The 12,004-nt window shown below is 49.3% G+C and overlaps 1 protein-coding gene across 3 annotated transcripts in view; it reads right to left on the reverse strand.

The window, feature by feature from the left end:
* Positions 1-628: 628 nt before the first annotated feature.
* Positions 629-12,004, reverse strand: part of SRL (sarcalumenin) — a 34,949-nt gene continuing 23,573 nt past the window's right edge. For all 3 annotated transcript variants that reach the window (XM_012743632.2, XM_075995031.1, XM_075995032.1), the window contains 5 exons: positions 10,291-10,392; positions 9,182-9,277; positions 6,321-6,437; positions 5,360-5,593; positions 629-3,866 (listed from right to left, as the gene is read on the reverse strand). In XM_012743632.2, the coding sequence (XP_012599086.2) occupies positions 3,055-3,866; positions 5,360-5,593; positions 6,321-6,437; positions 9,182-9,277; positions 10,291-10,392 (1,361 nt within the window). In that variant the 3' untranslated portion in view covers positions 629-3,054. The remainder of the gene's footprint in view (positions 3,867-5,359; positions 5,594-6,320; positions 6,438-9,181; positions 9,278-10,290; positions 10,393-12,004) is intronic.

The following is a 12,004-nucleotide window of genomic DNA, read 5'->3' on the forward strand; positions in this document are numbered from 1 at the left end:
CAACCTCCCACCTCCTCCCCAGGGACCAGTTTTTCCCCCTTCAAAACTTGCTCTCAAGCAAGGGTGTGAAACTCTTTCCTTCCAGGATCCCAGAAGTAAAGCTTCAAAATTAAAGGAGATCTGCTCTGGAGACAAGAAAATGTGGTGGGAGGGTTTAGGGGAGCCAAGGATGTGTTCAGGTTTCTTTAAAGACAGGTCCAAGCAGGAGGCCCAAGTCCACACAGTGTGGATGGGGCAGAGTACCTGGGGAAGCGGCCACCCTTGCCTTCCACACAGGCCTTCCTGGCTTCCTCCACTGGGGCTGGCAGGTTCCTGGGGCAGCTGCGTGGATGCCAGGGAGAATAATGAGGTGAAGTACTGAGGAGGGAGACGTTCTCTTAAGTTTCAGGTTACAGGACAGTGGGCCCTGGTTTCACGGCCAGCGGCCATGGCCATCGGAGGGAGCAATTCATATTCAACTCCTGGAGGGAGCACACCCAAGGAAGGCACCAGGGGCATCGAAAACAAGGGTGAGCGAATTATAAATGTTCAGTCTATCCCCAAGAAACTTGAAAATTAGAACACTTGACTAGATAAAAGGAAGATAAAGGGATTAGCCTGGCTGGAGATAATCAGAAAGTACGAGGTGTTAAAGAGAGATTGGAACTTTATTGAGACTTTCTCCCTGATGACGTCAGAATCTAAGAACACTGGAAAGGTTCAGCAACTGTTCAGGCATAAATATTTACAGATACTCCTCTTGGGGGAATCTCTGGATCCTATTTCCCCAGCTCCCAACCTCCTCCCCGGAAAGAGTCCAAATTCTGCTTGGAACCACCTCCACAGAGCTGGCCAGAAACCAGGCACTAACGTCTCTGCTGACTGATCTCTGTGGGCAGCAGAGAGAAGGTAAGTCCAACGGTGAGAAGAACAACAGAGTGAGAGAGAAGGGACACCAAGAGGAAAACAGATGGAGGGAAGAAACCTCAGGTGTGGGGAGCACACTGATGTGGCCCCTCTGAAAATACAAATATTCTATGAACGTATTAGCCCCACTCCCCGCCGCCCCCCAGCAGTGGTGACATTGACAACTAAGGCAATGCCCACACAGGTCTGCATTTTTTATTTCCCTGACTGTGCCGAGAAAAACAGATCTGCCAAAGCAGCTCATGGGCGGGAAGCAGCTTGCACCCTGCCAACAGGGCAAATGATGTGGAGATGAGGCGAATGATATTTGGGTTTTGGTTTTGGGGTGTTTTTTTTAATGAGAAGAAAAGTCCAGGACACATTCCAGCTCATCAGCCCTGAATCACCAGGCTCCTTGGATGCACCTCAGGGAACTCACTTTTCTTTCCTGACACTTTGAAGCCTCAGGTTTTCTTGCAGGAGAGTCACGCACTCTCCAAAGCCAAAGGCTGCAGCCTCCCTGGCAGCTCACCCGCAATGCTAGTGATTCTAGGGAACAGGAATGCCCCAAAACTGCAGCTCTCATGTGGACCTCACCGAATACCGACTTGCTTACACTGCCTAATCCTCAGAGTGCCTCTCACTCTGCCTTTGTTTCTACTTTCCTTCTGGTCCGGGATGATTTCCTGGTGCTGGTGGATCCTGACTCGTGCCTGTGGTCAAGGCCCCCAGGACCACTTGTGCCCAGGAGAAGCACAGGAGCCCCTGAAGAGCCCTGGGCTGCCCTCCTGGGCACAGGCTGTTCACTGAACACAGTTTAACACAAGGCTGCTCCTTCCCCCAAGCCCCAGCCCTCCTCCCCGCCACCCTCTGAGCCGTATAGGACTCTCATGAGTCCTTTCTCTATGCCCTCGAGTACATGTTATCTCCCTAATCTCTCTCAGACAACAGACACACATATTCACACTCGCTGGCATTCGAAGGCCCTGGCTTTCCCATGGTGCGTTCTGTGGGTATCTGCAGCCGGTCCAGCTGGGAAGCTGAATGTTAAGCCTCAATTGCCATCAACACCAAGTGGCAGGTGCTGGTTCTGACTCCTAGGAAATTTCTCTGAATTTTAAGTGTTGATGGATCAGGGAATGGAGAAGAAAGGAAAGGAAAAACCATGGTACTAGAAACTGGGAAGGAACAACTCCTCTGCCAAGTGTTTCCTCAGAGAAGTCGTGGAAACAGCCTCCTCTTAAATTTGGGAGAGGCTGGCTGTCCAGCGAAGTCCCTAACAAAAAGGAGCAAGGTCTCCACCGTTCTCTCTGAAACCCAAAGCCTTTGGGATCTGAGTTTTCCAAGACATGCAATAGACAAAGACACACTGCAAACCAATTAACCCTCTGAGCCCTTCCAGGACCTTCACTTAAGACACAACCAAGAGGTATGTTACCTGAATATACTGACCACTCACCCTCCTCTTGGGACCGATAAATGGACCAAGTTCTCCAGCTGGCTTTGAGGACGACATCAGAGAAATGGCATTGGGGAAGGCAGATCCTTAACTTAACCTGGGAAGGCTTGTTCTCTCTCCATTTTCTGGTGTCCTAAACCACCGCACTGCCCTGAGGAACAGGGAAGAGGTCCTGGGTAGGCTCAAAACCCAGGTAGATTCAGACCCCAGAGACTGTCCACTACTGAAAGTCAACCCAAGCTTAGGAGGGTTGGGGACAAACAGAAGACTGTGTGTGTACGAAAGGACGTCCAAATGGACCTGAGAAGCCCTCTAAGACACAGGTCTTCACTACTTTCCCAGCTTATAAGGGAAAAGGAATTTCAGCTGCATTTAGCTTATTTGACCCTCATTGGTTTAGTACAAACTAGGATTTAGCTGCTCTCTGTCCCTCGAGACAGGACCCAGGAAAAGCAGGTGGAGCCTGACTTGCCTCAATCAGGCCTCTTCATTGAAGCAACAAGACAAGCACACTGTAATTCACAGTTTGCACTCTCCTCCCGAGACCCGTGGACCTTCCCCCACCACTGGCCTCAGTGAACTCCCAAATCTCCAATGTGTAATAATTCTCACCAGTGTGGCTCAAAGGGTTAATACACCAGGACTTCTCAGACACAGTTAGGACACAAGCTCATTCACCAACAGGAACCTGAGACCGGCCACACAACAACCTAGTGCTTTCTGTAGCGATTCTTCGGGGTCTCACCACACCCTGTTTTGTCACAGTTGAGAGCACCTGGATTCTTCCCCAGCCCGAGGCTGCCCAGGAGGCCGGGAAGCTCTTGGGTGATGGCCCGCTCGATCTTCTCCAGAAAGCAACCTCCCATGTAGGAGCACTGCTGAGAGAGGAGTTTGAAACTGGAAATGGGGTTGATGCCAAAGAAGTCCTTGTAGGCCTCCCGGTTGGGAAGGTCAAATTTGCTGACATTGGTCTTTGCCAGTATGGTCTTGAAGATGTAGAATTTATCAGGATCTTCTACAATGTCCTTAAAGACCAGTTCTCCATCACTGAAGAAGGTCATTTTGTCCTTGTATGTCTGCAGATAGCGGTCAACCAAGAGGGCATGAATGCGGACCCGGATGGCGTGCTGGCGGATGAAGGCAATCTTGTTCTCCATCCTGTTCTCAATCACTTGATTCAGGTCTTCCAGGAGGGAGATCTCTTCTTTGAGGAACAGTTCCCGGTGGGTATCCGGCTTATAGTCTTCTGGCCAGAAGGAGCTAACGTAAACCCTTGGGGGCTCCGTGACATTGATGAGAGGGGCCAAGCTCCAGAAGAGGGCCCCGTAAACCCGCATGAGCATCTGGGTGGCCAGGCTGTCCGCCTTGTTCAGGATGATCCTTATCTGGGACTCACGTCCCTTCAACTGGCGGAAGAGCATCTCCAGCTCCAGGCCCACATCCAGCTTGGTTGGGTCAAAGACAACGAAGATGAGGTCAGCTCTGTCGATGAACCACTGGCACACATCGTTGAAGGGGTAGCCTTTGGAGACAGGAGTGAGAAGTCAACCTGAGTTCAAGGCATTTCTCAAAGTCCCTGGCACCTCCTTTCTGAACCAAACCATTCTGTGGGTTGAAAGAAGGAACAGTACTAGAGACTTGGGGGGCTTCTAAAGACTATTAAAAAATGAACTGCATATCTCTTGCCCCTTGCCAACCTTCAACCAAGAAGAGCCTGATCCTTGTTTTAATTTACAGCAAAATCCAAGTCTCTAGGGAAAGGAAATATTTGTCTGAAATGGAGATTTTCCTATTGTCTAACAAGATCTGGGGCAATGGCAAAGGTGTTGAAGGAGACAAATCAGAGAATTGGAATAAGGTTTCAAAGACTAGATATGTTATTTAGAGAAAAGAAATATGGACTCTGCCTTAAGACCTGGACTAGAATTTGTTTGGGTTTTGCCATTGGCGAACTGAATGTTAAATTCTTCTAAGCTCTAGCTTTTTAACTCCAAGATAACAAGCAAGAATAGTAACAATTAAGTTGATAAAAAGATTACTGTGTTGCTGTTAATATAGGAAAGCACCTACCTGAAACTGCCAGTCATATATTAATAGTAAGTACCCAATATATTTTAATTCCTTTAACTTCTTGTTTCCTCAGTTTTATTATTTGCAAAGTGAGGAAACAAGGACTACCTGTCTTGAAAATATTGAAATGGTTTTTTAAACAATGATCAACCAATAATGCATAAAATTATCCAATGTGTAATGGAGTACAGTAAGGTTAATTTACTATTATAATTATTAGTGATAATATTACTACTAATAAAACAGAATCTAGTTACAACCATAAACTGAGATCCACCATCTGGTCACACATTCCTACAACTGCCCTGTTTAGGACTCATCTCTGCAGACAGCCTTGCGTCACAGCACTGCTCAATGGCCTATGTCATGGCTTCCTGCCCACCAGGCCCAAAATGGCATTCTCATGCCACCTGAAGGCAAGTAGGGCTTTGGAAAGCCTGACTGAGGCTGCGTGGAAGCAGGCCTGCTAAAGCAGAAACAGGGAATAGGAAGAGTTGAAGGTCAGGTTCAATTTAGAACACTTCCAGGAGCCCCAGACTCAATTTAGCCAGAAGTCAAATATACCTGGACTGGGATCCAGTTAGTCCATGCCCTTGGCCACCCAGGACAGACTAGGCCTCCCCAAAACAACTCAGCCCCAGCCTGTAGGGGCTGAGGACCTCTAGGAGGACCTCTAGGAGCTACCTGAAGAGAAGACTAGTCCTCCCCTTGGGAAAATACTGGCCATCCCCAAACCAAATCAGTGCTTGGGGAGGTGGGAGGACAAGGCACACCAAAGCCCTAGTGGCACCACAGTGACAACAACAAGGCAGCAGAAGTAAAGAACACCTCTCCTGGTCTTGGACAATGCTGGCCACATTTCCTCTCCCCTGCCCGCCTACCCCCCACTGTCAAAACAGTTTTCTAAGACCGAGCTCTGCTATTTGGAAATGAGGACTAAATTACCTCTTTCTTGCTGCTTGCGGTTCTCAATGATGCCTGGGGTATCCACAAAAGTGACTCGCTCCAGAAGTTTGTGGGGAACCTCAATGCCAATCAGCTTCTCCAGGAAATTCTGGCCAAACTTTTCAAGGGGTGAGAAGGAACGGGCGCTGTCGGCAGCCATGACAATGCCCTCGATGGTCTTCAGCTTGGGCCCGTGCATGAGGACCGTGAACTCGGAGGTGGTGGGCTCAGCACCTGCACACAGAAGGTAGGGCAGCAGGGATACAATGACCTCTGGGAAGTAGACCTACTGCAAAGTGTGCGGATAAGCACGCCTCTTGGGCGGGTCTTGCCACAAGATGTGATATGTTTGCTAAGCTGGTGGTTTCCCTTTTTTTTAAAATTGTGGTAAAATATACATAATATAAAATTTACTATTTCAACCATTTTTAGGTGTACAGTTCATAGGCATTAAGTAAATTCACATTGTTGTGCAACCATCACCACTGCCCATCTCCAGAACTTTTTCATCTTCCCAGATCAGAAATTCTGTGCCCATTAAACGGTAACTCTCATTCCCCCCATTCTACTTTCTGTCTATATGAGTATGACGACTCTAAGGACCTTGTGTAAGTGACTATTTTTCCTTTTGTGTCTGGCTTATTTCCCTTAATATAATGTCTTCAAGGTTCATCCTGTGGTAGTATATGTCAGAATTTCATTCCTTTTTAAGGCTGAATAACATTTTAGTGTATGGATAGATCACATTTTGGTTATCTATTCATCCCCTGATGGACATCTGAGCTATTTCAACTTTCTGGCTATCATGAATGATGCTGTTATGTAGCATTTTGCTACATTTGCTAGTTTCTTGTACACACTTTCATTATTATGTGGAAGATACATATAAACAATTTAATTCTTCATACTGCTTTTACATATGACATTCAAATACCAACAATCACACAAGAAAATCAATTACCTGTGTAGAGCTGGTAGCGAGTGTCTTCTAACCCAAGGAGGTAGTTTATCATGGTAGATTTACCAACACTCCACGGTCCCAGGAACAGCACCATTGGCTTGGATGTGATCTCCCCATCTGTGGGCAATAGGAATTAGCAATGGAATGAACTAAAAAACATTCTGTGAGGATGGTGCCCAGCTCCAAAGCACTCTGAGCCCCAGACCATCCATCAAATCGAGGCATGTTATTCCACATGGATCAGATGATGTGTAGCACTCAGTGGCACTTCTTTTGCTACCTAAGTGCAATCCCCCAGTTCAGAAACACTAGAAGTCATTGTTTTGGCCTTGCCCAGACCTTGGCACAATCTGCCTGCACCAGAAGGAAGATCTAAGTGAATTCGACAAACACCAATGCAGAGCTCACTCTAGGCGAGCTCTCCTTGTTAAATCTGGAGGACAAGAGTTCATTAAAAGGAGAGGACGGAGCTTCCACATAGAGTCTGGACTGAGAACAGAGAAGCATGGATACGGAAGCTGCATATACAACTTTAGGTGGGCCTGAGTTCAGCCCTACAAAGCCCGTGGCAAATGTGCCAGTGTCCAAAACCAAATGCTGAACTGGCAATTCTTGGGTTCTTGGGCCTGTGTCCAGTGTCCTTCCAAAGGCCATGTTGGGGAGAATACCCTGCATAGGCCACTCTAGCTGGGGGTCTCTAAGAGGAAAAGTAGTACACAAATCCAGAGGATGGGGTGGAGAGAGCTGAGGCTTTTGACATGGGATGTGGTCAGTCTCCTGCCTGTAAATTACACAGAGTCGCTCAGTTACAGCCATGGAGATTTCACAAAAAGTCTCTTTACACAGGCCCAGGCAATGCCAAAGAGAACGCTGGACCTTCAACTTCTCAGGGACGAACCAGCTAGGGCTTTTCTGGGTGCTGCTGTTCCAGCTCTCTACAGCAGGGGGCATCGCTGGCAGTCGCCAAGGCCAAGGCAGCCCGAGGGAGAGGAAGCCGGGAGAGACCAGGAGGGACGAGGCAAGTCTAGACAGTATGGTCAGGGCCAGGAGCTGGGGCGGCCCCCTCCAGAGCACCACTCCTGGGGCAGCTGCAGCCCCCTTGCCCCTGCTGCTGCCCAGACTGGAGTTTCCTAGCAGGGCCCAGACACTGGTGTTTCCTAGGTTGAGGAGAGAAGGCAAGTGCAGAGGACAGAGGAAAGCCATCAGGAGACTTCGAAACCTCACGCCACTGTCGGTGCACCCTCTACAGAGCGGGAGAGGACAAGTGGCTCTTGGGCTTGCAAGAAATAGTATAGGTAGCTGTGGAGCAGAGCAGTTCTGTCCAAGAAGAAATAGAAAGTTATAGCTCCTACTCCAGCTGTGTGGTCCTCGGTATCCCAGCACTTGTCAGGGCCCCACGTTTCCCTTCTGTAAAGTAGGAAGAACATGAACCCTCTAATACCCTATCCACTTTATAACCATATAGAGAATCAAATGAGATCATATAGTAATAGCCAGTTAGTACGGGGAAAGATTTCTAATATCACAACAGTAAGATATCATTGTTAAGGTTTTTAGAAGATGAGCAACACTTAAAAATGGCATTGCCATGGGGGACAAGAACTCTCATCTATCTACTGTTACTGTGAGCATGGATTGGTATCATCAAAGGCGATTTGGTAACACCAGCAAAATGTTTAATTTCTAGTATTCCACCTTGTAAAACTCATCCTACAAATATACTTGCACAAAATATATAATGATTATAGTAGTGTCTGGGACATTTTAAAAATTGGAACATGGGAAACACCCCACTGCCCATCAGTAGGGTACCTGTCTCACAGAATATGGTGTGTTCACGTAAGAGAAGAGCGAGAGGAAAGAATGAGGTAGATCTACACACACACATTGCATAATGTGATCCCATTTTTGTAAAAACAACAACAAAAGGCTTTTATATGTTCACATATGCAAAGGAAATGTCTGGAAGTATTCACAAGGGACTACAACAGTGGATATCTTGGGGAGTAGAATTAAAGGAAGCTGGAGCTTAAGAATTAAATTTCTGGGCCGGCGCGGTGGCTCACACCTGTAATCTTAGCACTCTGGGAGGCCGAAGCAGATTGCTCAAGGTCAGGAGTTCAAAACCAGCCTGAGCAAGAGCAAGACCCTGTCTCTACTATAAATAGAAAGAAATTAATTGGCCAACTAATATATAGAGAAAAAATGAGCCGGGCATGGTGGCGCATGCCTGTAGTCCCAGCTACTCAGGAGGCTGAGGCAGTAGGATTGCTTGAGCCCAGGAGTTTGAGGTTGCTGTGAGCTAGGCTGACGCCACAGCACTCACTCTACCCTGGGCAACAAACTGAGACCCTGTCTCAAAAAAAAAAAAAAAAAAGAATTAAATTTCTATTTTTCAATGGATACTATCCTGCACTATTTGAAATTTTTTCTGCAACAAGTATGCCTTATTTTTATTATTCTGAAAACTAGTTTTTAAAAGAATCCAGGCCCAAGGGCAGCCGATCGAGAAGAGCCACAGGAGGCGAGGAGGCGTCCAGGCCGTGAGAGGACTGTGGTCCGTGAGTGAGCAGGGAGCACTTCTTGGCTCTTGAGCGCAGGAGGGGTCAAAGTTGGCATCACAGCCCTTGGAAATCAAAATCTGCACCACTGAAACATGGACGCTAGCAAATGAAACGCTATCTGTGAAACCCTGGAGAGCGCCAGCAGTCCTCTGGTGAAAGGGTGGTTGGTGTGACAAAGGAGGGCTCGGCCCCACCGTCCTTGCACATATTCTGCTGGGAGCTTGTGAACCTGCCTGGGCACCCGGGTTTTCTGGGTGGTCAGAGGTGCGGGCCCCCAACTGCAGGCCCTTGCTGTACCTGTGATCTCGTGCTGCCGAAGCTCGTTGTATTTGTAAGACTGCTCTAGGGGCTTGATGGATGCGTGGTAGATCTTTCGAAGCCGCTGCATCACCACTGGGGGCAGAGAGGGGTATGGGGAGAGCGTCAGACAGGGTGGGCTCCAGGCGGCTCCTCCACTGTGGAGGAGTCTCCCACCCTGTGTGCAGCCCAGCGACTATGTGATATATTAGCGTTCATGGAGCTGGTACATATCTCAACCCTCAGAAACCTTCAAACCAAAAGGCATTCTCCTACTCACCCTGCAAAGCCTCTTGAGTTATTGTTTTTTTAAACCTAACTCCCTCCTCCCTGCCCATATCAATAGTGTGTCCCTGCCTCAGCCTGCAGCCTACCCCAAAGGCCCTTCCTTTGGCAGAAAAGAGTGCAGTCTCTCTCCCTGCCACCCACCTCTGCATGTGCTGCCTGAGGCTAAGGCACCAGCAGGCCCATAGGACAGCGCCCTGGCCCTAGCCCTGGCCTATCACTGCATGCCCAAGAGGCACTACCCTCCCAGATTCTCCTGGAGGAGTCGGTAGCCCATATTTCCTCTAGGGAGGAGCACGGCTCCAGGGCAAGCCTGGGAGCCCACCGGTGTGAGACACCTAGAGGAAGCTTGTGGGCTAAGGGTCCCGCGAGCTAGACTCGCCAGAGCCCCACTACCCTCTAGTTGCCGGATAGGAGCAGATGGCTGCTAGCTCCAAGCGCTAGCTGGCTCATGCATGAAGAAGAGACACTGAGCCCTGCTGAGATCCTTCAGTTATTATGAGAGTGAAATAAAAACACTGTACACAACAGGGGTTTATAAACTAAAAATCAAATCAAAGGGGAGGAATTCTTACTAAGCATCCTCTCCTCCCAGAGCATGGCAGTAGCACTGGGGGTCACCCTCACCACTCACACAGGTCCCCTGCTCCCTCACCTTCCTCCTCTCTGCCCATCTGCATCCCCAGCCTTGGACCTGCTCCTGGAGCCTCCCCCACAGAGCCACCCCACAGAGCCTCCCTGCCCAGGGCTTCCCCTTCGCTGCCTGCGTGCCCTGGCTCTTGCTCTCCCAGCACTGCCTCGGGCCCACTCCCTGCACCGCTTACCAGAGTAATCATCGGAGGGCTTGTCCTCATTCAGCATCAGCGTTTTCTCAATGTGGGAGCGGTCCCTCATCAGGACTTCCTCATTCACATCCTCTGTCTCTTCTGGGGAGAGAAGCAGAGAAAGTTTTAGGGCAAAGCCAAGAGCCAGCGATCCCCTTCAGAAGCCTGCCCCGATCTGGGCCTCGAGCAGAGGCTGAGCAAAGTCTCGTCAAGTTGCACTGGACCGAGTTCTGCCTTTGGGATGAACTTTGAAAACCCAAATTCAACTTTCATGAAGCTCCCAAGTTCTATGAGCCATTTTATCTAATCAACAAATATGTGCTAAGCACCTACTACACCTGGCTGGGAGCCCACACAGGCAGGGCTCTTGCCCTTAGGTGGCTTCCCTTAGTCGGTGAGGAAAAACATGATGAACAGCCTTTAAAATGAAAGAACAGGCTAGGTCATGGCTCACGCCCACAATCCCAGCACTTTGGGAGGCTCAAAGGGAGGACTACTCAAGGTCAGAAGTTTGAGACCAGCCTGGCCACACAGTGAGACCCCATCTCTAAAACAAATAAAAAATAAAATAATGTAATAATTATAAACAGTGAGATGACTACGGAAGGAAATGTTCCAGAAACTATGAGGGCCCAAAAAGTGTGCCTGCATACTCTCAGCAAAAGGGTCAGAGAAGACCTCCTGGGTCCACTGCTGAGTAGGGGTGAGTTAGATAAAGGCGGCAGAGGAGTTTCCTGAGAAAGTCCTGAGACAAGAGTTGTTCAGCAAGAAGCAGGAGGAAAGGGTGTCCGGTTGCAGTGGGGCAGAGCTGAAGACATCCTGAGTGTCCTGAGCACTGGGCTGCTGAAGACATCCACAGGGCTGGCCTGGCAGAGCCTCAAGTGTCTCCCTGGGGGTTTGCATTTCATCATAAGAGCAAAGGGAGCTGGGGAGGGGCTCTAAGCAGATAGGTGTCACAGCCAAGTGAGCACTTTACCAGGGTCACATTGGCTGTGTGTGAAGGGCTGAGAGGGGCCCCACAGCACATCTTGTGGGTGTTGGGGCAGGGGAAGGGGGTCGACTGTCCTTTTGACCAAGCAAGCAAGAGATTTCCACTCTGGCTGTAGGCTGGTGGGAGGGATGCTCAACTCCCTGGGCCTCTAATACCCCAACCACTTCTACCCAGGCTGCCTGCAGAGGGGATTTTAGGTAATTAGGAGGGGACAGACCCAGGCTGCGGGGCAGACAGAGGCCACTTCCACTTGGGGTGGGAAGCAAAAAAGAATCACTATGTTCTATGCAGCACCTCAGGACAGTGAGCTTTGCCTAAACTGGGGGGGGGGGGCAGGGAAAGGGGAGGAGCTTACTGACTGCGGCACGTCCCTTTCTGGAGAGCACAAGTATCTCACACAGCACACAACTTAAATCCTGCAGGCAAACCTGTGGGGATGCTGTCTCAGAAAGTGAAGACTTAACACCCCTGCCCCACCCTGACAGCCCAGCTTCTGGTCTAAGTTGGCACTGGTGGGTCCCCAGCATCAGACACTACCCTAAAGCTGCCCAATAGCTTTGGCCCTGCCCTGTTCCCAAACCCTTTCTCCTGGCATCTGAAAGACATCAGTGGTCACACTGCACCTGAGTTCTCCCTGCGTTCTGGTTCTCCAATACCTCCTGTGGCCCAGTCTTCAGGGGGAGACCCCTGGTGCTCGCCCACACAGGAGATCAGCCAGGCATT

This window comes from Microcebus murinus, chromosome 19, assembly GCF_040939455.1.
Source record: "Microcebus murinus isolate Inina chromosome 19, M.murinus_Inina_mat1.0, whole genome shotgun sequence".
NCBI classification, from domain to species: Eukaryota; Metazoa; Chordata; class Mammalia; order Primates; family Cheirogaleidae; genus Microcebus; species Microcebus murinus.